Below are 26,455 nucleotides of genomic sequence, written 5' to 3'. Positions count from 1 at the left end.
TTCATGATTAGCATCAGGTACTTACTTTATATTCAAGATCCATGTCTCCTGACTTATTTCTAGAAAATCAGTGTCGACCCCTCCCCACCTCCCTTCCCCTTCCCAGACTTGGTATGAAATACTGACATTGCTGAATATGCTGCCACAGATTCTCTTTCCAAAACATGACTCCCATATTTAAATCACAATGTTTTGGGTCTCTTTTTTATATTCAAGTTGGCAGATCTCTTGGATATCCTCCTTTACACAGTTGTTGTCCAAAGTCCTGCACTATGTTTGTCATTTTAGACAAATTCCATTGCCAAATGTAAAAAAAAAACTCAAAACACTAGGGTGTTAGAGGACACTTTTTCCTCTTTAAAAACGTCCTTGACCACAAAACAGAATTCATCTTTGTGGCTTAGTGGCTCTCTTATGAGAAGTGAGTTGGCCAAGGCACACAGTTCTGAGCTGGCACCTTAGAGCAGGTGAATGTGGAGGGCAGGGGTGGGGAAGAGCTCTGCTGGCTTGCAACAATACCTGGTAAAGAGCATCTCCAGCAGGAAGTGAAGCTTCAGCAGCTTGTCCAATGCTGACTGGCAATCCCACGGACTGGACAGCCGGCTGTAGGAGCTGCGGGAGAACCTGGCTGGGCAACTGAGCCACAGGCTGCATCAGTGTGGGAAGCTGGCTAGGGACAACAGTTGATCCTACAGGGATAGCAGTTGCCGCAGCAGATGTTGCCAGTGTGAGCAGTGGCTGATTCATGCCACCTGGCATTGAAATGGGCAGCGACTGGAAACCCGGCTGAGCCACTGACACGTGAGGAGCTGCTATGGGCAACTGAGAGACCGAGAACTGGGGAACCATGGAAGTTGGCAAGGGCTGTCCCATGGGTAGAAAGTGAGAGCCAACAGGGACTGATGGGGCAACTGATGGTTGAGGGAGAGAAGGTGCTGCAACAGGTAATTGAGGCTCGCCTTGGATGATCGACACTGGTTGGGAAACAGGAAGCTGGGGAGGTAAAGAAAATAGAGATAGATTTTTTTGTTTTTATGCAGGGTTGCAGAAAGCAGAATTTTTATGCATTAGTCAAAGAAAGAATTATTCAAGTTACAGCACTCTGTTAAAGTGGGTGGGGAGCACAGTTGGCAGAGTGGCTGGGAAGTTGTCTGGAGTTCCAAAAGGTCCTCACTTCGCAACACTTCCCCTGAAGAACTCCACAAGCTCTTGAAACAGACACCCACAGAGGGTGAAAGAGCAACATTAGAATACCCTGAAGCACTGACTTGTGCATAAACAGAATCCAATTCCCCTCAACTCTGTCCCCAGAGCCAAGCCTGTCCTCTTACAGGAAAGAAGCACAAATCTTTCAACAAATCTCTTAGCTTTGGGTATGGGGACTAAAGCAATGGAGAATGAAAAGCCACTGTGCCAGCATTCAGAGAATGGCAGGGGATAATGTCAATTTAAGCCAGCAAATGATGCAACTTGAGAGACAGTTTAGATGAACAAGCAACAAAACAATAATTTTAAAAACAAAATCAAGGCTCACATGTTCAAGATAGAGATATGAGCCAAAATGAAGTAATACTCAGTAACAGAAGCTTCTTGATCAGGGAGTAAAGGAGAAGAGCTGAGTAAGAGAGATGACAAGAGTGGAGAAGGCAGTCCTTATGGTTCACTACCTAAATATGTGAACATGTGTTTTACACACACAATGGTGCAGAAGATGTACATTCTATGGGAAGCAGAGAAATGACAAGTTCCTGAAAACGCATTCATAGTACTCCATTCATCAATATGCCTCATGATATTTTTGACAGTTTAAAGATCTTTGAGCATGGAAGTGCTATCCCTCCCTCAAATAAATTATTCATGACTGCCATGTGTGAAAGAAAGTTTCCAATATATATTTTCCAGCCAAACCAACAGTTGTAGTATACCAAGAACACTACTGTCTGGATGAATGTTTTGGAACTATTAAGAGAAGACGATAAAAGTGAAAGTAGCAGCATATTTAATTTGCCAGCTGTGAAGAGAGATCTTCTGCTAGAAAGAAAAATACTGCTTACCTGTGTCCCAGCTGCTGCCTGAGGCATTGGCATAACCTGTGAAGTTTGAGTTTGAGAGACAGTTTGTGGGGGAGTGGCACCAGTAGAAACTGATGGCTGCTGCGGTAAGTATTGTCCAGGTTGCTGAGAAGAGGCTGGCTGCTGTGCATTCTGTAGCAGGGAAGAGAGGCAGAAGCTATTCTTAACGCCCCAAAAAGGAAGATTTAAAATTATATCTATTTAAATTTCAACTTTTATTCCCTGCTAAGTGACCTTAATGGTTCTTCTGAACATACTGAGTGAATTAAACTTTAACATTTCTTAGTATTACTAATAAAATTCCATTATCAGCACCAAATCTTGCAACAGGATTTTTGTTTCAGTGAAAACAAGAATGCAGACTCTATAAAGGGAAAGAGACAATTAAGAAGACACTATTTCAAGTTGGAAGAACTCATCAGAATGAGGTCTGTCTGTCTAGACAGTCCATTGCAAATCCTGATGTACCCTTCCTTGCATGGCACCTCCACTGCAAGCTTAGTTAGGAGTTGGGGAAGACAAACATACGAGAAGAAGCATTAACATGATTCTAAAAACAAATTTCAAAAAGTAAACAAAATTAGAGGATTCTTCTTTTCTTGTCCAAAACTATGAGTTGAAGAGTAGACAGGGAAAGGCTGCTCCTTAAGGAGTCATCAAGTTCCTACACTGAAAATGTTTTAATTCCAGGTTTAGAAACCCATCATACCTGCTGAGCATGTTGGGTAGGCTGAGAAGGTACCGATGCACTACTTGAAGTTGACTGGCCTTGCACTTGTGTCTGGAGGGGAAAAAAAGAATCAGCTTTAAAAAGCATATGGTTTCTGCAGCAGGCTGTTAAAATCATTTCTGCCTGGAATGATCTGGTTGTAATAGGTTTCTAGCTGTTCTTTCTGGACAAGTAGTTCATTTGGCCAAATTCCACTATGAAAACCAGAACAAAGTAGTGCCATCTGGAAAAGTACCAAACTCCATTTTAAGTCTTCCAAGACAACAAAGTCTTTGCAACCCAGATGCCCCTCGATATGAGACAGATCAGCCTACCATCTTCTTCCTCCACTGATGATGTGTTAAGATCAGGATGCCTTGGTAGGTATGATAACTGGAAACAGAGGCATTAAAGTTTACCTTTTCGTGTGTTCTGAACACAGTTGCAGGGGAGGGGATAAAAGAAGGCTAGAAGAAAAAACTGTTTAAAAAAATCAAAGATGTACGGACTTCTAGACCAATAACAAAGTACTCAATACATGTATGTGTCATTTGTTCTTTTTGAGAAGCATGTCAAAATCCAAGTCAAAAGTCATTTCCAGACTCACTACTAGCCAAGAATTAGATTTGGAAGAATCTGGAGGTCCACGTTCTAGCTAAGACAGAATTTTGAATGAATAAGCAACAACAAAAAATGGCTGAGTGGCATACAAACGAATGTGAAAGATGCAGAGGAAAATGGAATGAATTTTCACCATTGTTTTTGTGAGTGACCTTTTTGATCAGATTCTGGAGACAATTAGAGACCTCCAGATAAGTTCCCTAAACACACACCACTTTGGTGAACTGCCTTTGTAAGAAACATCTGTTTCATAGGTATATCAGGAATATCTACTAAAATGTCTTAATCCTCTGAATATTCAGCTTGCAGAAGCTTATTGGGAAAAAAGTTTATTAAAAATACATTATTTTAATTATAAAAAGTTTGGGAAGAGATGGCTGCCATTGAAAAGAGCCATTTTTTTTCTTTGCAGTTTTAGAAGCTTTTTGAAGCCCTTATTGGCTATAATATAAATATATTCTATAACCCATTGCAATAATATCTGTTTGTATTGACTCGGCTTGTGTCTTTAGATTCTGATCTTTTAATGAATTAGATAAGAGCTCCTGGAACTTATATTCTGTAAAACAATCTGGATTCCTTATTATGTTTTCCAGGTGTATTTTTTATCTTCTGAAGTTTAGCAAGTAGTTTATGGAGAAACAATCCCAAAGTAATTTCAAACTCCTTGCACAGAAGCTTCAATCCACAAATTCTCCTACAGCATAGAAGTTACTATCTATTACACTAGTGATTAAGCTGTTTCAGCTTTAACAAAACACCTTTGTATCCCATACAGAAAGGCTTAAGTACTTAGCTCTAGATCTTACCACAATAAATCAAAAACATTCTCCTCTTTCATCTAGAGGAATCACAAAACTGATAATACCACAGTAACTGAAATGTCAGAGTCCTCAATTCCAAGAACAACAGAAGGAACAAGAGAGAAGCTTAAAGTAAATCTTCCCTTTTCACCAAAAAAAGAATAATTTTGTGAAAAGTTTCAGAATACAAGCACAGACACAATACACATACTCCTCACATCCATGGTGTACAAACACATTACTGAAGAATACTACACTCACTAATGCAAGGACATTTACCATATATTGATAAAACACACACCTCCAGCTAAGCTTCAGGTCTCAAATTTTGCTTTTTCAGAAGGATACCACATTCTAGGCTTATAAGGCAGCAAAACCTACATTAACAGTCATTTGTACTACTAGTTTACTACTCTGCTTGTTTCCTTTCTTTAATGATCCTGCAAGTGCACTTCCAGATCCATGTACATGTAATATATACTGCACTCCATTCCGTTTTCTCCCCAATTCCTTCCCCCAAGCCTGGAAAAAACTTTCACATCTTTCAACAGTCAGCAAGTTAACCTTTTTCGTGCTGTTGTCCACTGAAATATTATTCGTACAAATGCTCAACTTCAAATAACACATTCTCATCAAAAGCTGAAGAGCAGGAACAAAATACAAAGCAAATTTTACCATCAGTACTGATTCAAACTGCATGGAAGATGCATTTCATTAAACCCGTTGGTTAACAGCCAGTTTGGAACTACAGCTATCTCTTTCCAAAACAGTAACTAGAACAAAAAACACTGACCACTCATTACCCTTAACACAAGCCCTACCAATACTTCACCCAAAGCTGAACACGGACTGAGAGGTTGCTGATGCCTCATTATTTAATTGCAACCTGTTCAGCTAAAGAAATCCTAGTACACCACTGACATCTTGTAAAGACACCCCCACGAATGCTAAGAATTAGAACCACATGGAGCAAGTGTAAGAGCATGGCTCCCCTTTAAGTGCAAAGTATGATTTATAAAAAGCAAAGAAATTCTGGAAGGGTTTGCTCCTGTAACCTGAGGATAGAGTGCAGGTGGTCCTGATGAAAGCGAGGTGGACAAGGCCTGCTGAGTCGAGGCTCCCTGTTGGAAGCAGATGAAGAGCTGCGACTCTTGCAATACCTTCTGAGGCAGCTGAACAATGGGCAATGAGAAGTCTGAACCAAAAGCAGAAGATGAGCCCCCTGTAGGGGGAGGAGACTGAAAATCGCCAGTGTCAGAGGAAGTCATCTGTGAGGAATCACTGGAGTACTCTGGGCTTCCTTCCGGCCAGCTCCGCCTGGCAGAGCCCCCTCCGGGACCTGCTAACTCAGGACCAAGATAGTTATACTGCTCCTCTGTCACAGGCTGAAGCCGACCATGCAACCCTATGCCTTGAGTGGATTCCTCTTGACTGGTCTCCATAGAGCCCCGGCGACTTCGGTAGACCCGTTGGGTTAAAATCGCTCCGTCTGCTGGAGCAGAACTCGGTGTGTGCACATGGAACTCAAAGACACAGCTCGTTCTGCCATCACCGCTGTGCGAGAGCACAGCTGGGGCAGAGTGCGGAACAAATACCTGATGGAACGTCATCTGAGCAGGATCTGCACTCAGAGGAGCTGAAACACTGGATAATGGAGAAAGGGGACTCATCCCAGAATCCAGCCTCAGGTTCTGAACATGTCTTGCCAGGAATGCTTGCCCTGATTGATAGTCAAACCCAGAGCTTTGTGGAGGACCACCTTGCACATGCTTTGACTCAGGGACCTGCTTCAAATGTTGTTCAGTCACGTGAGAGTTATAAGCTACTTGATCATACTGCTCCGATACCTGTGATGGATAGTGCATGCCCACCAAATATACAGCTTCTGGATGCATTCTGTAGTGAGCATCCTCTGGAGGCGTTGGTCCAGATCTATAGTCACTGTGTACAGGAGCTGGCTCAAACACAGGATTAACTTGCACATGCAGAGGCTCTCCAGCGACTCTATGAGCTGTTGTGCCCAGCATAACCAATGCCTCTGGTGTCCAATTGGTGGGACTACCACCAGGTGGAACTAAACTCTGGCCAGTCTTCAGCAATGGCTGGAAGTGGCAAGTTTGGGCTTCCAAAAATGAAGTGCTCTTGCGCCGCTGAGCAACTGCCACCTTCGGCGGGCAGACAGGTGGTGGTGAGAAAGACACCGGCCGTTCATGAACGGTTGGGAAAAATATCTGTGAATCTGGGAACGTTGGTGTTCCCCCACGCGGATGCTGAGGCTGTATTGACATGAACAAGACAAGTAATTCATACATTAAAAGTGAAGCACATTAACATGCACAGTTCACGATGCAGTTCTGTGAAGTAACTTTATAGAATGGCTACTCAATTCATGGTCAAAAACATACAATACTTAGGAAACTTAGATGAGTTGTAAATATCCATTAAATACATCCATGGCAGGCATAGCTACAAATGGAAACATTTGCTTGTGTTAAAGCTGCTTTTCCAGTCCAACTCCAATCATCCACTAAAAGAAACTAGCTTTGCTCATGACAATGGAATGAGATTTATTGTCGTGGGCTATCCATTGTGGTCATTGCTTGAAATCCAATATAACTCCTGACATTGCTGCCATATGGGCATATAAAAATTCAGTTTGATAGCAGCAACAGTGCAGAGCCTCTAGTTTGCATTTAGAAGATAAAGATGACGTGAAATCTTAGTATTATCTAATGTAAAAAACACAGTGCTAGTGTCCTGTCAGTAGTGTTCTCTGTATGATATCCAGAGAGCTAAAGACAGACCTTTTATGAGATAAGATTGAACCATTCCAGCCTACAGCCGAAAAAACGAAAAAAATCCACTATAAAACTGCATGGTCTTTGGATTCTACCAAATTCAAACATCCCTTTTGATCACTTTGGTCCATTTGCATCAGACTTTTTCAGATAAGAAATCATCAGTCATTGAAACAAACCAACTTTTTCCTGGACAATAAGACATTCACAGGTTTAAAAACAGCAAAGTCCTCAAGCAATTCCACTCCATATGATGTGCTATCACAGATTAGACTTATGTTAGTCAACACAATATAGGGAAAATTTCATTGGAGAGAATTCTATATAAGAACACTAAACAATTTAGCAATGCTGCCTTTTTTCATCTTTGCCTACAGTATACTGAGAGAAGGTATTACCAACCCTAAAGGAAAAAAATTGTTAAGTCAGCAGCAAATATATCTTTAATACAGGTGCTACTTAAAACTTTTTCAAATTGCCATTTCCACATTGTTCTGTTTCTTTTCCCCTCCCATCTTACAGAAAAGCAGCAGCAAATTTCCATATTGACCAATACTAACAAGACAGTCCCTACTCCTGTACTCCTGAAGAATTCTTCCTACACTTTGAAAATTAGTTCCATATACTTCAATTACAAACAAAAGTTTTCCAAAGCTTATTTTATGTAAATTAAAGCCCCAGACTGAAAACAGACTACCTCCTATCCTGCAAGCTATATTGCATCTGACCTTTTGGAACACATGGGGGTATGTATGGCTTCTTTCCATCATGCACCAGCCAAAGTGTCAACTCCAATTAAAACTTAAAGAAAAGTCCTTAAAAGTATTAATACTCTGAATTTCTACTATCACTACACTACCTCAGCAAACCAAAGCTTCTAGAATAACCAACCACAGCAACTAAGCTTTAAAAGCTGGCTGGTTTGTGCAAGGCTTAATTAACATTGAATGCCTGCTTAGAAGTTAGAAAATAAACAGTCTTCTGACATCAGGGGATAAAGAACTAGGCTTCCCCTTACCTTCTGTGGTACAATTGAATAATTTCCCTTTATTTTTACTATCCTGTCCTAAAATACAAAATAAAATGTTATCAATGTTTGACTATTTAAGTGTATCACTTCTCAAGAAAACAAAAACAAAACAATAATCTAGCAGCACAGTAATTAGGAATGAAAAATTAACTTTTCATTTTTTCATTTTAAAAATGCCCGAAGCCTAGGATGTATTTAATGATAACTTATCTTACTGTGCCAGGAGGCAAATGGTAACACATACAGGACTGACAGAGAGGGAGGGCAGGCTGGAGCGTCGATGCTTGCGTGGAGAGGCAGAGTGCATGGGCAGGACACTTTCCAGGGCTTTAGAAAGCTTTTCTGCAAAGGTTTCTTCAGGGACAGTCCGAAGGTAGAAAGGAGAAAGAGGTGCAGACAGCGCTGGTGGTGGGGTGCAAGGAGCACTGAGAGGGATGCAGGACATAGAGGGAAGAGCAGGAAGGTGGGGGACACAAACTGACATGCTACGACCACGTTGAGGCTAAAGGAGGGAAACAAAAGTTAAGAATTGAACTCTTAAAAAAATAAAAACAAAACTAGCAAAAACTCTAATGAGATAGAAAAGAAATGCAGACACACAATGATAGGCCCAATACTGACTACTATGTGTGCAAGAAGATATGAGAATGCTGAATGAATGCCAACATACACCAGGAACAGGATATGCGCCCCTAGGAGGACTCAAGTTTGCCTTAGGTTACTGAACAATGAGGAAAGTTCCCTAGCACCCTTACAAGAGGCATGTGGAAGGCAGAAAAAAGAGAATGTTTTCTCTGGGGCCATCAGTGTGGTCCATACTGTGTATTCACTCCATTTGGGAGTTTGACAAATAAAAAAGCCCTAAGTTACTGATGAGCTTTCGTTTATTCTTAGTTTAGCGAGTGGATGTGTGTTTGCACTTATCACCTCACCAGTCTCCCTGCTTGGGCACCTCCCTGAATTAAGTGAACGGTTTACAGTTGGCTCTTTATTAACTAAAATGTTACCGTAAGAACTTTAACATCACTTATTCTACAGCAAGAGTTGTGGAAAAAGTTGTTTTAATATGTGGAAAATTTAGGAAAAATTAGTCTTAGACTAGCGTTTTCCAGACAGTGGGCCAATAAAATCACCAAGATTTTGTAATATTGCCACAATCCAGAAGGCCATAGGGTCAAAATCCAACCAAACTGGAAGAATCAGAATTAGACTTTTGTCTTTTTTTTTTTTTTTAGGGTGAGTGGAAAGGTTATGTTTTAAAGAGACAGCCTTCAACTGCAAGATTTCCTTCTCTAATTATATGTGCTCCTCCTATGGATGTAATTTCTTAAGATAATTGAAATCAAATACAGAACTCCAAGAAAAAAAAGTCAAGATCTCTAGTAGAGATCTGATTTTAAGTATTTCTGATATAAGAAATCTTGCTAGACTGCTCAAGATTTTGGAACAGAGGCATACGGGACCTCAAAGGATTAAATATTTTACCTTTAATCTTCACCTGTTCCAAGTCAGTACTAGTTATACATGTAATTCCTGACTAATTTATTTAGCCTGTTCAGAAACCTCTCCAGTGATGGTGTCTACAGTATGTCTTTGCTGGTTAGAAAAAAACTCTTTTCCAAACAATAATTCCTTGCTCCTATTTAAGCTTTTTTTGTTGTTGTATCTGACAACAGTGTTGTGATCTGATTAGCCTCTTCTTGTGTTATGGAAGCCTTTACAGCTTTCTCTCTCCTCAAGCTCATCTTCTATAGACTCAACTTAACTCTTTTAGTCTTCTCACATAAACCCTGTTTTGCGTATTCCTAGTTGAGTTTTTTTGTCACTCTCCTCTGAATTCTCTCCCAATTTACCCTCAACTTTCTTCATCAGGCAGGGTGTCCAGAATAGACTTACCAAAGGCCAAGAGCAACAGAACTACTTCACATAACATGATGTTTGCCTTTTTCACAACAGCATGATGTTTTTGACCATGTCCAGCTTGTGGTCCAATATAATCCCTGACTTTTTTTTTTCTGGCAGAATTGCTGCCTAGTTGGTTGTTGCTCATACTGTACTTGTGTAGCAGATTATTCCTGTTTAGGCGTGAACCTTGCTCTTGTCCTGATTGAACTGCATTCTATTTCTTTTTAGGATCATTTCTCCAGTTGTCAATATCATTTTGACTTGTCATCCTGTCTTCCCAACAAACTGTTAGTAGTTCTTGCAGTGTTCTACTCCGTTCTGTCAACCTTCTGGTACCACGGTCGTCACCATAGAGCACGAGCACATTTTAGGAGTGAACTAAACAGCTTGACTTTACATCTGTTATGTGCTTGTTTTCCCATCCCTCTCAAAAGATAATGGTCTTTCAAGCTGGAAGCTAGCCATCCCAAGGCAGTGAAATGGCTTCTGGTCCAAGATACGCTCGCACATCAAAATATGTCTTATCCAGAGCAAGAGCTTATTTAGAGGGCTTGAAAACTCATTTGCTCAGGGACTAGCAGTACCACACAGCTTCAGGCTCTGACTGAAACCAGGATGTTTTCCAAAAAGGTATGAACACCAATGATTCTGTAATCGAGTCCGCAAGCACAAGTACCAAAAAAGTGAGGACCCTCAAGTCTAAAGTATCGCATCATCTCCCTGCATGGTATTACCACATAATAACATAATGTCACTGCCTCAGGTTTTGATTCTTTAAAAAAAAAAAAAAAACAAGACAAGGGAACCACTGAAGACAATGTAACAGTAGCAGAAGTTCTACTCCAGAGTTGGAATAGACTTCTGCATGGTCTCATACTCTTACCTAAAACATACCAAGGGAAAAACATACCAAAATAAAAGGGCAACACAAATGAACATAGTAGGAAAAGTATTTGTGCCCAGTGCAGACTTTCCAGGGTAAAGGAATATGCATGGCAACTGATGAGCAAATCAACGCAAGCTAGAAATAAAATTGGGAACAAGGGCGTGGGGTCTTTTCAGTCTGGAGTTCTCACATGCAGCATTCTATAACAGTTAAAAAGATCTTACCTTCAGGATCTGTAATCAAAGTCTCACAGAACATACATAGCAATTTCATATTTAAACAGCAGCTCAAATTGTTCTAGCCCCTCCTTCAAATCAAAGTAACAGCTTAACTTTAACCCCGGTAACTTCATATACACACAAAACACCTTCTCACGTGAGATTTAGTGCTTATTTTCAGTCTTGTACTAGGAATGTTATTTACATCCATTAAAATCTCAACCCCAAAGCTTTTTTTTAAAAAAAAAAAGCTTTAAAGACAAATATACCCTTGTATTTTATTTAACTAGACTCAGTCACCTTATAAAAACAGGCCATTAACTGCTCCCATACAGAATTTGTTTTGCATGCAAAACAAAACAAACATGGAAGACTGCCTGACAGACTTTCCTCTCTCCTTTAAGAAGAAGGAAAAAACCACAACCAAGTATTTCCATGCGTTTGCAATACTGTAAGTTCTGGCTTACCACTGCAGGTGGCTGATATCCTCCATGCTGTTGTGACTGCACTGGGCCAACTGAAGCTGCGTACCCCTGGACTGCAGCTGTTGAGATTGGCTGGTCATGTTGGGAACCATAAGACACAGTCTGTTGACTGCTCACACAAGATTCAGTATAAACAGATGACCCTTGGCCACTGTCAACTGTCCCGTCAGCTGCAGAAATTAAAGACAAAAATCTGCATTTCAATAACTGCAGTCTTGTTTCATAATTTGAACGTATTATAATAGAATACTAGATTGCATTTGTTTCATGTCACATAGACTTTATAAGCATTTTACCTCTGCTAAAATTTATGTTGGTAGAAAAACTGTGATTTTTTTTTTTCTTTCTCAATATAGTAACTCCTTACCAGCATGCCTTCCGCTAACCTCTGAAAATCAGTAACTTCAGGAGTTCTTTGGAAAGATACTTGAAAGTAAATTATGCTCCCTATTAAATGCTGAACGAGAAATAAAAATTTAAATTCCATTTGTCATGAATGATCTTTCAGTTTTGTTCTATTACTTTTACTTATTTTTATATAGAAGTATAAAACAGGTGGGTTGTGCTGGCTGGTAGATGCACCTGAAGTAGGTATAATAGAGAACTTAATCTCTACTTCCTTAGGGCAGATAGCAATTTGATAATTTCACCACTCTAATATGGAACTTATCTAATACCATTATTCAGGTAGTTATTCAAATGTTGGGATGCCAGACAACACTCCCAACTTTTCCTCATCTGTTCACGTTTAGTATGTAGAATAGGAAATGAAACTTTTCCTGAAACTAAGTTTTGATCTGAACTGCTTGCAACAATCTAATTATCACCTTAAACAAAAGTTAGTGACAATTCGTAGAAGTATTTCTAATACTTCTAACTGCACTAGTGCAAAAGTATGCAATCTGCTGCATGACAAGAATATATTGTCCCTGCAGGAGGGCAGCAAGAACTAGAACATGCGTTCATACTTCAGGTGCCTGAGTTTGTTTAGTTTATTAACTTATAACAAAGGAAAATTATTTTGTGTTAAGACTGAACTGCAAATTACACTGTTGACTTGGCTCAGCTAAGGCACATAAATGCATCTTCTTTTGGTGTGCATTCCATTGGCCTTATTTTCTTCAGCAGACAGCAACATCTTAAGATAATTAGTGCTATATCCACCAGAAGTTCAAGACTCTCTAAGGGTGGGGGAAATAGTGTAAATGCAAGAGTTCCTAAATAAATCAACTGACACACTTACAAAGAATGGATATACTGGGTTGCTGGAACTGAAGTTGTTGGTGTTGATCAGCTTCTGGTTCTTCAGGCTCCACTTGTGTAGAAACTGATGCTGAAGTAGTGGGGACAGGAGTAGTACCACTGACAGATACAGGATGCTTTGACCCTGCATGGGAAGCACTTGAGGGTTGCTGTTGCTCCAGCTGCTGCTTCTGACTACCTTCTTCCTGAAGCTTCTTCTCCTGTTCTTCTCGCACCAACTGACGCTGTTCTCGCTTTCGCTTAATCAAAGATACCCTGTCCTTGATAGCTTTCGCCATTGTCTTGTGATCCCCTTCACAGACATAGCCAGATTCCACCTGAAGGAGGATATATTCACAGAATTCAGACTGTCATAGACAGCCACTGTTGCGGTACTACAACATAAGCTATCACTCTCTTGCACTAACTTCTCAGTCACAAACTTCTGAAGTAGTTTTATTTCTAGACATTAACAGTAAATGCAGAGGCTGATGGGCAATATTTCACTGTCAGAGAATGTCAATACCTTCAATGTTTTGTAAGACCACCACCACTTACCATTTCCTGTGCTACATCCTCTGGGACATCTCTCTCCAAGTCAAAGGAAAACTCTATTGCCTCATTATCTTTATATTTGCCCTTAAGTTTTTTGATGTCTTCAATTCGCAGCCAGAGTTTAATGGCAATTTTTTCTCCATCATCTTCCTCTGCTAGTTCTACCCGTACTCCAGTCTCTTCTTGGAAGAAAGCATGATTCAAAAGGTCCTTAATAGCATATCTAGCGTATTGGGAAAGAATGTAGAAAGCACACAGTTATTAGGTTTTCATAAATTATTAAGGAATGTCCTTGCCTGGTGATCTGCTAAATTTGTCTACATTTCATGCTTCCTCCCATTAATCCTCCCATTAATTTGACAGCTTATCATCCAGATTTCTATATAAAATCATGATGGAGAAATAAAGTACAGATGCAGTAAAGTTATACATTGGTCAGCAGAAATGCCCACAGATTTTACATCAACAGAACTGAATAGGCTATGTATTAACTAAAGAAGAAACAGTTTGGTTTTACTGAAGGTTAAGATCTAACACAACCCATAGTCCCCAAATCAGATCAGTAATAATGAAATATATATTTCAGTCTATTTCATGATATTGTCAGAAGTCTCACCTAGCTAATTCAATGAGCATTAGCTAAGCACCACATGATTTCTTTCATATTCTGTACTATCTTGAATCACTTCGACTTGTATCATTTGGCACAAATACCTTTGTCCAGAAGGTACCACGGGTCAATTATGTTCTTATATACATAGCATAATAGCAGTAGTCAAAAAGCTAATTGTTTAAGCTAAATGGCAAGGAAGAAGTGACATGCAGCCACAAAATTAACTCAGAATGGGAAAAAAGACAATTATTTTAAACAGCTTTTAAGCTGTTGTTTTATGAATAGAAATTAAAAATACACAGCAACACCATCAGATGTAAAGCTTCAAGAACAAATAGAAAGAAATGAATCCACATCCATAAACTGACAAAACAGGCTCCAAACAGGATAGTGGGAAGCTATAGATAGACAGAAGGCTGAAGCATTCTTAAACTCAACACCCAGTAAGCAACAACTATGTAAATGCAGAAAGTGAAACAAAATCCACAAATAAGCCATTAGAGAAGCTACAGGTTTTCTGTAATGGTATAAGCTAATCACTTCACGTAGATGTCATCTTGCAGAAAATTTGAATGAAAATGAGCAGCAAGAACTTATAAAATAAGGAGCCCTCAAAATAATCAGCCATAAAGAATCAAAGGGACAACAAAAAACAGGACTATGGAATAAGGAACCAACCAAATAAAACCATTATTACCTGGTAATGTGGGAAGACTGTCATACACAATTTTACTGATGAGGTCAAAGCTTTAAAGGATCAGTAGAATTTGAGTAAAATGACTTGGATGGTTACTATAGCTTTTGCACTTTTCCTGGCACTAAGGCTGTAAAGCAAGTGTTAAATAAGAACCTGCAAGAGAATAGATCCTGCAGAAGTAATAATAGCTTCCTAACTTTCATCAGACCCCAACAACTAACTGTATCTGGTATTATCACAGTTACAGAGTCAACAGTAATACCTCTATCTAGAAAGAAAACTTACCTTTCGCCTTTGTTTTGCCGAATGCATCCCTCAATAATCTCCTTCACTTCAGGGATTGCTACTTTATCAAAGCTGGCTGGCTTGACACCCTGGAACATACAAGTAACAACAGAAGAACTGAAAGGCCCACTTGATTTAACTTTCAATTGTGCAAAAGTTCACATACAAACCAACTATTTTTATTCAATAGGTAACTGGCCCAAATTGCCCACTAGTGGAAATTACCAAGAAATCTGCCCCCAATCTTACTGTTCATCTGTTTGCTAGTGAGTTTTTCAAACATGGATTTTTTTCCCCATTTCTTAATTAGACCTCCATTACACTAGGTATTGGCAGTTAGGTGCCAAGTTATGTTAAGCATACCATTTAGTTTCTACAGAAGGCATGATGGTTAGAGGAGAATAAACATACTAGACTGGGAATGGAAATGTTTCCTACATAATGCTAATGCACGAACCCACATGATTAACTTAACAGTCTTCAAAGGATTCTGCTGCTTCCCAGAATGTTTCCAACATGCCATTATATGAACTAATTTTGGCAGAGTGATTTTAGGGGAAAAACATTAGCCCAGAATGATCTGACTGAATCACTAAATAACTTGGTCAGTGCTTAAAAAATAAAAAAAAGACTTTCTTGTATCTTAGCTCTTCCCAGATCTACTAATCTCCAACCGTACTCTTGGATGATTACTGCTGAGTTCAGGAAAGTTAACAATATGCACCTTTCCAATTGCTCTTCAACAACACATGACAATTCTTTCTCCAATACATGTTAAAGCCATTGGGGGGGGGACAGAGGGAAACAAAATTTAACTTCAGTCAACTACTCATTTCTGTCAAGTAAATAAACCATAAGATATGCTCAGCTGGGTATTCTGCAAGCACTGCAGGCACAGAAAGCCAAACTCCGTCACTTAATCATGTCCAAAAGCTCTATTTCAGGAAGTCAGTTGTCCAACATAGCAAAATTTGGCACTCAATTTTACTTGATTCAGCCTTTAGCTTCAAATTCTGTATTTTAGGACACAAGAGAGGATGGAGCCATCTTGTTTAAATGCTGTTATCTGAAGTGCCCAAACTTTCAAACCAAACAATCCTGAGATCAGTATAATTTGGCACACAATACTACATGTTACGAGCCTTCAGTTACTACCTACCACCTACACAGGACACATCTGACCCTGTGTCACTGGCGAATTGCAACTAAACAAGCGAAAAACCACAGAGTGTAAAGTACAGATATACCATTTCAGCATACCATTAGATACCTCTCTCACCATTCTTCTATTGTCAGTAGCAAGGAAGCCTTGAAATGGAAAGGGTCAAGTCTCTGAACCACAGCCTTTGCAACTGCAGACCATCATTTAAGGGAACGTGGACTTAATATGATAGTAATTTTAATCTACATTCAGATACTGTTTTTCTTAGTAATTTTCATCTACGTTCAGATACCATTTTTCTTGGCCAAGCACTGCGTTACACTGAATTCAATGTGCTCACTGCCTAAGATACTCTCTACCACACTCTTCCAGGAGAGGGCATAGTGGACTTTAACAGATGCAAATGCAAGACTGGAGGTGCACAAGCACCCAGTCCTTCAGTGAACAGTAGCATTTGTCATGATGTTGTACAAAGGTGTTGTGATCACATCTGGAATTTAATAGAACGGACAAGAACTACAGAAAGACGCGGATCTTTCACTTAAAAACTTCCTGTTAGAACAGCATTCTAGATTTTCTATTTCTTTGCTCTAAGATTTGCTCCTACGAAATTTTAGCAATCGAGATTCACAGAACTGAAGAGTATATTGTGACAAGAGTAAGCCCTGAAACACAGCCTGTCAGTGAACATTAAATTAATTCTTAAAAGCTTCAGTGAACATCAAGCTTTTGAAGATCAGTGCCTCAGCTGGTAAGACACCAGAGCAAAGATTGCCCGAGCAAATTTTAATACTGTAACCAGGTCACATCGTAAGTCTCCAGCTACATGTCACAGAGCAATGCACCCTAAGAGATTCATAAAACTTGGTTTTGCATTTACTACTTGCATCAAGTACCCATTGCATTTGTCTCTGCTCATACAGCAATGATGAGTCACAGAGACATCCACCTTTAACCATGGCCAAGTTTTAAATGGTCCCAGCTGCTCACATTCATATGTGTACAACACAGATCTTTCTACATAGAATAAAATGCTCACCAACACGCACATATAGGCAGGCATAGTCTGTGCAATAGTTATTTGTGTGCTTGTTGAATAGATTTATATCTAAATTTGCCAGAGAAGTCACCTAAAATTTACCACATTCAATACTTCTAAATAGCCCAAGTTCCAGCCATACCAGCAGCCCACATGTATGTTCATTTATACTGTGGCAGTAAAAGGAAGGTGTCAGATCTGTGACATGATCTCATGTCAGAAAAACTGAAAACTAAGATGAATACAAGACAACTGGTACAACAACATTATTAACTTAAAGAAACCAGAATGTGAGCCTTCTTGTAGCCCATTTGACTACAAGCTCTGGTCTTGCACAATGCCAGGGGGAAAAAAATAAAATCTGTGATTCAGTCTGATACTATGTGTATCTCTATTCTGAAAGAAGTTAAATACTTGTGCAAAGTGTTTGGGACCTTCCATAAAAGCCATTTTGGATTATTCCTTTTTGTGAGTTCCAAAACAGTAGTTCAGTTAAGAAGAAAACCCCTCCAAGACTCTTCCACCACACCTTCCACATTCCTAACTGTTACTCAGAAAATCTGGGAGACCTTCAGACTAGGGCCTAAAACCAATACAGGATTAGGTATTCAAGCACCTTTCTTAGCTTCTTCCACAAAATTGCTGAACTCCAGTGCTGGCCAAGCATCCCTTATGCTAAAGTTTAGGCTATTTAAGTAGCATCAGCCTTAAAAAAAAATTCCCCTCCAAGTGTTGCAAATGCCAGACTACTTCACAACGCAAGACAGAAGATAGTATTAATGATAATCAATACATCAACCCACAGATGCTTTTACAGCTTCATCACACCATCACAGAGAAACCAAAGGGGAGCCCTGCAATTCAAATAACCTTGATGTGCCCTTAAAAGCTCAGGAGCTGGGCAGCCAAGCATACTTTCATTAGATTCCAAACACAAAGGCGCTGAAGTACATACTAAGCAACTCAGTGTTCCTGGTTTCAACATTTCACACTTACTGCAAGACTGTCACTTTCTTACATGCTTCTCTTCATTCCCCAGTCTCCAAACTGCTTAGAAAAACCACACAATCTAATTTTTTTTAATCTATTTGTCCCATTAATCAGAGCTAAATACCCAAATCCTACTAGCTTTTTTTTGTCTTAATAATTTGCTAAGGAAATGAAAGGAAGAGCTCTTGCAAAGGAAAATAAAAGTGTAGGTAGGTATAACAGGCACACATGAAATCATAAACATTTTCCCAAGCTATTATCTACAACAGCATAAACTGGCACTGGGGCTGAAGGCAGCAGTCTCCTGTTCTCCATTGCCCTCTTCCACACCCATGTCATTTCCCCCCCTCTTGCTGGCACAAACCTTTATACAGCTGCATAACGAACCAGATCACGGCATTTATCAGACTTGAAGCAAACTCAGCCAGGTTCACTACATTGTGGCACAAACTCTGAGGCTTACAAAAGGAGCACTAGGGCTATAGCTAACAAGGGCAGAATCGCTTCCCTTGAAAGCAGTGCAAACTTCAAGTAAACTCACTAATTTTTACATTTTGAAAAGCCATCCAAAACTTTATAATATGGGCACATGAGTAAAGTAGCACAAGGTGCAACTGATGCAAACCTGGATATTTACTAACACTTATCTTAGTCTTCATTTTAAGCACAGGAAATTTCACGTTTCACTTAACTTAGATATGATAAATTTTGTGATTTCATCAGATTTTAATCAGGTAAAAAAAATTGAATTCCAAAATTGTAACATCCACATTTGTACAGTTATATGATCCACTAAAAGCAAGATCTGTAACTATTAAAAATTCCATGTTTTCAAAATATTTAAAACACAAGAACTCCTCTTCACAATTTTTGCCTAGAAACATGGTATTTTGCATCAGTGCTCACCAAATAACTGAATCAGTGGTTTAACATCTCATTGTAATTCAAAAGATACTGAAAATATCATAAGAGAAAATACAATCAGTGCTGTATAACTTACTATACAAAAAGAAAAAAAGAAAAAGCATCATGTGACCTCAGCAATCCTAATTAAAAAAAAACCGAAAAATAGCAACACAGCTTGGAAATAGCAGGAGCAACAAGTGTTCTAGCTTTGCTGTTCAGGATTTTAATGTACATTAGGAAGCTGCAGAAAAAGTATCATCGAGTTTAAAAGCTGAGGAACCATTCCATGCAAAGCAGTTCAGATTTGTTGAGAATTCTGATTCACCACCCCCCAAATCCTTTACTGCAGCTACACACAATTACTCTGGAGTTGACACTCTCACCTACCTCTTTAGTGCAATCCTTGTGAGAACAGCAACAACAGTGGGAATTAACAATTACAAATACGGGACAGATCTCTCTTTTTGTAAAATCCATCAGGAAAAGAGATGCACACACCAAAGAGTTAGCTGGGTGTTAATTTCCGATGGGAATCCGTTTGGCTGTGGACTTAACGCACAGCGGAGGGAAAGCAGACATCAAAGTTAGAAGGAAGCATTGTTTTCTGTTTGATACCCCTTGTACTTTTCCAAGTCCAGTACATGAGGCTGCAGAGATTCAAGCTCAATATCTGCTTTTGCCACTCAAATTCTGAATAGAAAGAATGAATATAAGCAAGAGGTAAGCTTGTCCTTTCCTGCCTGCCCAGCTAGCTGCAAGGAGGAGGAAGAGGAGGCAGCACAGGGAGCCTTTACTTCCTGCATGTCCCCGCCTCCCCGGCTGGCTGCTCTCCTATTCTCCACCCAAGTTTTCTGCCATAGTTTAAGGCTGCAGGAGGAACATCACCCAGCTCCACGCTGGCTTTGGCAGACGTACACTTTCGAACTGAAGGGAACGGATCAGTCAGTATGTTGCTCTGACCCAAGGTTGCTGGCACTAATTTTGTGCTAGGAGAGAAGGCAACTGCTGTTTCTCCTCTTCTTTCCACAGAGCTACATAAGTATACTCACAGCTGATAACTTCAATTTAATCCCAGAAGAACACAAACTTGCACTAGGATAACACAGTATAGCCCGTCTCCCTCTTCCCTAACAATTACATTTGCTACCATTGCTACCATCATCTGCTTTTCTTTTACTAGGTGCTTAACGTAAGGGAATAGGTATTTAAGGAGATTCTCAAACTGCTGGACAAATTTAGAAGGCTGTGTTGTTGCTTCTTTTATATCACGTGCATGAATATAATCTGGAGTTATATTTCCCAACGCCTCTTGCTCTGTTCCAAACCCAACATGAAGTCTGTTGTTTTTTTCTTCCCCTGGTATCTAGTTTCAAACAGCTATTGCAGAGCTTGCTTTCTAATAAAATGAGTTGTTCACAGCTTCCAGGCTTTTTTTGGAAGGACAATAGCAGCAATGGTAAGAAAGCTCACATACACAGCTTTAAAGTGCAAAGTGAACAAACACATTTTGATAGCTAGTGAGGATAATTTAAAATTGAACGTAATAACAGTTTATCAAGAGCACTTCTCAACCCACAAAACAGCAGACTTAGTTCCCCAAGTATACCAAAGTTATACAAATATTGTTATACCACACAACACCAATGTTGCAAAGCAACACCTTTTCATCCTTCGCTGGGCATTTTAGAAATCCCCTCCACCAGCTGCAGTGAAATGTTAGAGATATCAAGGGAAAAGAGGTCCTAAAACATACTGCTATGTTGAGTGGCCTTCCAACTGCTTAGCTAGACACTTACACACTCACATCAACTAACTATTGATTATCACCTCAGTTTTAACAGTGCTTACTGCTATCTTCAATAAAGCACATCAGAATTTCACTTGCCAGTGTTTATAATTTGTTTGTCATTGTTACAGTGGCACTCAAACCCAATGACAGCGGGTTTTGTACAGTCAAAGCCAATCTACTTCCCAGGATCAGCACCTAACATTCAACACATTAAGGCTGCACTTTTCTGGGGCGCACCACATGAGATGTGAAGAATATTTGAAGTGTTTCAGCTTTTAATATGAACACAGTGTACCTGTCCCAGTCTAACCATGATGTTTGCTTGGCTCTTTGCAAAAGTACTTTAACTGCAGAGCTTGAGAGGAATTCTACCGTAACTGATTAATCTTCTCAAACAAAATGTTCAAACTCTGCAGTCCAGAGGCTAATAGAATCAGCAGCAAAGTCAAATCTCAAAAACAAAGTAATTAAAAGTCTCTATATTTTCTTTTTAGCTAAGTTGTTACCATGCTAGTTTGAGCCAGATCCAGGCTGCCACAACCCATTAATTCAAGGAAACTTGACAGAGCATATGATTCCAGTGGAAAACAAGCCAGGGATCCTACCTCCTTCCCATAGTCTCACAGAAGCCCTCAGGCAACAGTATATATGGCATTTAAATTGCTTTACCCTATGATCTTCTAAAGGTCACCACTGGCTATTAGTTACTCACCCAGCCCTCAAAACCTACAAGTTTAACTATTTCACCCCCTTTTCCACATCTAATCCCTCATCCCAATACTGTTCTATCATCTAGAAACAATCTTTCAGATTTCTTTCCTTAACTCACACAGAGTACATCTATATCATAATTCTTATCCCAGTTCAACTGAATATCTGCCTATCTATTATGAAAAGACCTCACTCAGCATTTACTCGGTTCAGAAGAGATACAGGTTGCCTACAGAAGCTGCATTTTATTGTTCTTGTTAAAAAGAACAAGATACAGTAGAGTTCAGAAAAAATTAAAATGATGCAGCACATTTAACAGAAGTGAAAATTGAGCTTCTCTGATTTCAGTATTTCCATAGTAATTAATTCTGGACAATTGATAATTCTGTCAGGAATGAAATCAGTAAATCCTGCAGAATAAGCTCTGCACAAGATCAATATCCTAACAGAGTAAACAGTAGTACTGCAGTACAAGCAATAGAAGCAGACGAAGGCTTTCAATGAGCTAGTCAGCTCACAAGCCTCTACTTAGACCATTGTCTTGGGACAGTTTTGCCCTGTTCTGAAGAAAAGCAATGACTGCACATTTTGAACCTGATACCTTTTGAACTTGCCTAATCTACCACCAGCCAGACCAGAATTTCCCTCAACTATTTAAGAAAGCTCTACACCACTGAAATAGCTCAACCAGTGTCTTCAGACTGCAGAAGCTGGAGATACGACATTCACACCCCTCTCCCCTCATCATACTGGCATGCAAGTAATCTAAGTCCCATGATTCTTAAATTTCTCAAAATCAGCAGTCTTCAAACTTGCAACAGATAACCGTGTATGTCCAGATTTCACACTCAGTTATGAAGATAGTAGAGGCAATGCGGTATTTATACAGGCCTGCTTGCCACAACCTGACTGATCAGTTTGGAAACTATTTTGTCTTCAATGTACCATGTACTCTCAAACAATTTGAGATGTTAATAAAAACAAAAGGCTAGTCATATATAGTCATATACTTGACAGTAAAAACATCCCATACATACATGATTGAAGTTGTTATATGCCAAGATACATTTGCAATATAACCATTCTACCCATACTAACTGTTTATTCTTTGAGTTGTGAAGTTGCTTAAGAGAAGTATCTAGTTATTTGTATGAGAATCTTTGGTAAAAAGAATAAATACATGTTCCTTGTCTGACTAGCTATCACGTCTTGCTGTCATCTCCACATCCATATTCTACAACTGACCTCCAAGCCCACAAGCTGCAGGACAATTACACTGCCTGCTCATCCAACTGCTTTGCCAGCACCTCAATACTGTATGTTTTATTCAAAGCCAGAGAATTTAGTGTTAAAAGCCTTACAACGCCACGTACTTAAAATCCATCCCATCACCAAATCTAATTTAAGAAACTGAACTAGCACTAGTCTTAACTCTTTAGAGAAATCATTGGTTGTTTTCTTTTCCAGCACTCCCAAGTAAAAGGCTGTAACAATGTAAAAAACACTGTATTTGTGGTAATATTGAATTGTCATTTATACTATGCTAGATATACATCATGCCTTACAATTACCACATTGACTAATTACCTAGACCAGCACACAAGGGGTGTTAGGTTTTTTAGACATGCAAGTTCTCACAACAGAACCTCCAGGTAAGAACATCAACCTATTTCAAAAGTCTTAAGAATCTGAATCCCTTATGACTGACTAGTTGAATGGATAGTTTTAGGTAAGAAGTAGATGAACTAATCACAGCACCTCTCGTAACTGCAGCAACCCTCTCCAATGAATAGAAGAAATCACACAATCTCTAGAATAGGAAATTTAGTAATCAAAAGGCAGAACACAATTTCTTCATGTATAGCTGTCAAACCATTATGATATAGCTGCATGTAATGGTGGAAAGGGCCTTGTTTAGAAACACACGTGATAAGGATAGAAGTTCTTCCAAAACGACAGTGACTGCACAAGCAGACTGGGAACTAACTTGGCAGTTTTTATTCTTCCACAGGACTATAAAGGTAAGATCAGCTTAATTTATCACACAGTTGTTAAACTTGACACTCAGAAGCAGGAGTACTGCCTTTGTTATCTGAACAAGAACATGCAGTGGTGCACATCTTGAGCTAGCTAAATGAGCCATCATTTTGCTGGGATTTTAGCTTGGAAACGGCTTTCAAAAAAAATGGGGACATGCCTAGACACACATCTCAGTGCTATAAATATAGAAATGCCACAGTGACACAATATCAAAAACAAAAATGTCTTTCTTCTATTTTCAGTATGGAAAATATATTTTTGAAAAATCACATTATATTAGTTGCATTCTCTGCTTTAATTAGCTATCATTCTGACAGAAAAACATCATGTAGCACTCATTTTAGAATTTAAGTACAGCAATAATAATTCTAAAGCCACAGATAAGGTCCAGTGGACTTGGAATTGAATTAAAAAGAACAATCCAACATTGAATCTTTTCCATGGGGCATAAAAACATATTCACTGCCAGAACTACCGCTTAGAAGATAACTACTAAAAGGCCTAGGATAATGTTGCAAACTCCAAAAATAGTGCACAATTCAGACCAAAAGTCACTATCTCACTATCCCTTTTATTTTCTGACTTATTAGAATATGAGCGAGGGACTTCTATTTGTGTACCAAAAGATTCAGTTTCAGAGGAGGGTCCTAAAAAGTATCCCTGCTACTCGGAGAATTATGATGGTAATAGGTGGTAAGGTAGAATCATCTGAAAGGTATTTACCTTCAAAAGTCACAAGCTCAGTGTTAGGAAGCCGCAAAACACCTTCACTATAGAGAAAAGCAAGAGTCTTTTTTCCCTTTAGCATAAAAACATTACACACAATAAGCAATGGAGTTTCTCATACACACTTTCAAGCTTGGTATTTCTCTCATCAAAAACAGTGTAGGCAGGAAGACTAGGGAAGAGATCATCCCCTTGTACACAGCACTGGTGAGGCTCCACCTTGAATACTATGTTCAGTCTTGGCCCCTCACTACAAGAAGGATAGTGAGTTGCTCGAGCACGTACAGAGAAGAGCACTGAAGCTGGTGAAGGGAACAGAGAAATGGCTGAGCCCCCCAGAATTGGGGCTGTTCAGTCTGGAGAAGAGGAGACTTGAGGGGAGACCTCATTGCTCTTTACAACTACCTGAAAGGAGGCTGTAACAAGGAGGGTGTCTTGTCTCTCTTCACAGGTGAGAAGTGATAGGATGCAAGGAAATGGTCTCAAGTTGCACCAGGGAAGATTTAAATTGGACATAGGAAGAATTTCTTCACAGAGAGGGTGGTCAGGCATTGGAATAGGCTGCCCAGAGAAGTGGAGGCATCACCATCACTGGAGGTATTTGAGATGTGAATGTGGCACTTAGGGGCGTGTTTTAGTGATGGGACAGTAGGTCAGGTTGATAGCTGGACTTGATGATCTTTAAGGTCTTTTCCAACCTAGACAATTCTATGATTCTCTGCTTTTGAGAATAAACTACCTGCAAATTTTCATTCAGTTTTGGTAGCTTTCACTGTTCTAATATGGGAACAAAACAAAGCATTCAAATAGGCATATATGCTCACATGTTATTGCCTGTTTTGGGAACAGCTCGGAGTAATTTGTAGAGACCTATATAGGGTTTCCATACAATTTTAGTGGAGTTCTGGCCTATGAATCACATAACATCTCAAAATAACTTTTTTTTTTTTTAAACTCATTGCCACTGTGAGCTTCTGCAAGACTAAAACTTTCCTGAAGTCAACACATTTCTACCCAAGTGCAACTATAGCAGCACAGTTGTTAGGACAAGAAATAGCAGCCCATCCGTTGTTAATGTCAGTACTTTTGACTAGTGCTGACAAAAAACCATCAAGCTATCAGTCTCCCCATGGAAATCCTTAGTGTGCGACTTCGGTGATTCATTAATGGTTCTCCTAACACTGCAAAGCCAGGCATTTTCAAACACTGACCACTTCTCTGTTCTTAAGAAGAGAGTCACCTTCCCATCTTTTGCTAAAGTAAATTAACCACAGTTAATGTAAGAGCTATATAAATGTCTGTACAGGATAATATTAGATATTAGCATCACAATTTAACAAGGCCAGATCCTTTAGAGATATTGAAGTGGGTTGGTTTTGTGGTTGGTTTGTTGTTGTGTTTTGTTTTTTTTATATATATATACATTGTTTACTCAATATACCATGGGCTAATGTAGGCTTATAAAAACACGTTTAAGAAGTCTGCAATATAACCAAATTTTTGAATTTCACATCGAAAAAATGTATTAGATCTTGATTTTCTGCACCTCAGCTCATATCCTCCCCCATTTCAGTTCCTGATCATTTTAAAATCATACATAATTTAAGACAGATCCCAAGCTCAACAATGATCAAAGTAAGAAAAATCCCCTTTCACTTCGACTAAATTTTTTTTTTAAATACCAATATTGACATAACAGTTTTAGCTGTAATCTAGAAGCTTTTGATGCTGAATAGTACAAATGCCTCTTAAGACGAACTCATAAAAGTGATCTACTTTTAGAAAGGAATTCAGCTGAATGAGTCTTTTTCCTTCTAACTTCAGATATATAACCTAGCTTTGTAAACTGTGTAGCATGTTAATTGCAGTGTTCTAGCTGCTTCCTGTTGTTTCTTACTTAGATCATTGTTATTTCTCTAAAAAGAGGGACTTAACTAAGACAAAACTTCTTAAGATATTTTTGTACTAGGCTTTAAGACCTAGTACTCCTATTTTGTCCCCCTTCCATTTTTAAGGTTATGTATTTCTGAACTGATGAGTCAGTGACTGTACTTTCACTCAGGAAGATTCCACATTCTTAAAGAAATGCTGTTTAAAATGCTTGCAACAGAGCTGAACGGCTACAGAATACAAGCAGCAGAAGCTTACATACTCTTTAATCATAGTATCGTAT

At 39.2% G+C, this 26,455-nt stretch overlaps 1 protein-coding gene across 16 annotated transcripts in view; it reads right to left on the bottom strand.

Annotated features, from left to right (window-relative positions):
- Nucleotides 1-26,455, bottom strand: part of WNK1 (WNK lysine deficient protein kinase 1) — a 103,973-nt gene that overhangs the window by 30,370 nt on the left and 47,148 nt on the right. For 7 of the 16 annotated variants that reach the window (XM_083819785.1, XM_083819794.1, XM_083819793.1 and 4 more), the window contains 9 exons: nucleotides 14,920-15,008; nucleotides 13,328-13,547; nucleotides 12,771-13,107; nucleotides 11,510-11,697; nucleotides 8,278-8,535; nucleotides 6,053-6,481; nucleotides 2,782-2,853; nucleotides 2,055-2,204; nucleotides 520-993 (listed from right to left, as the gene is read on the bottom strand). In XM_083819785.1, coding sequence (XP_083675911.1) covers nucleotides 520-993; nucleotides 2,055-2,204; nucleotides 2,782-2,853; nucleotides 6,053-6,481; nucleotides 8,278-8,535; nucleotides 11,510-11,697; nucleotides 12,771-13,107; nucleotides 13,328-13,547; nucleotides 14,920-15,008 — 2,217 coding nt within the window. Of the gene's footprint in view, nucleotides 1-519; nucleotides 994-2,054; nucleotides 2,205-2,781; nucleotides 2,854-6,052; nucleotides 6,482-8,277; nucleotides 8,536-11,509; nucleotides 11,698-12,770; nucleotides 13,108-13,327; nucleotides 13,548-14,919; nucleotides 15,009-19,403; nucleotides 19,777-26,455 lie in introns of those variants that run through there. The other 9 variants (XM_083819788.1, XM_083819786.1, XM_083819787.1 and 6 more) reach the window with 5 other exon arrangements.

Source organism: Anser anser, assembly GCF_964211835.1.
Source record: "Anser anser genome assembly, chromosome: 1".
In the NCBI taxonomy this organism is placed as follows: domain Eukaryota; kingdom Metazoa; phylum Chordata; class Aves; order Anseriformes; family Anatidae; genus Anser; species Anser anser.
Note: the sequence above shows the minus strand (reverse complement) of the source record. Positions and strands in the feature narration are given on the sequence as shown.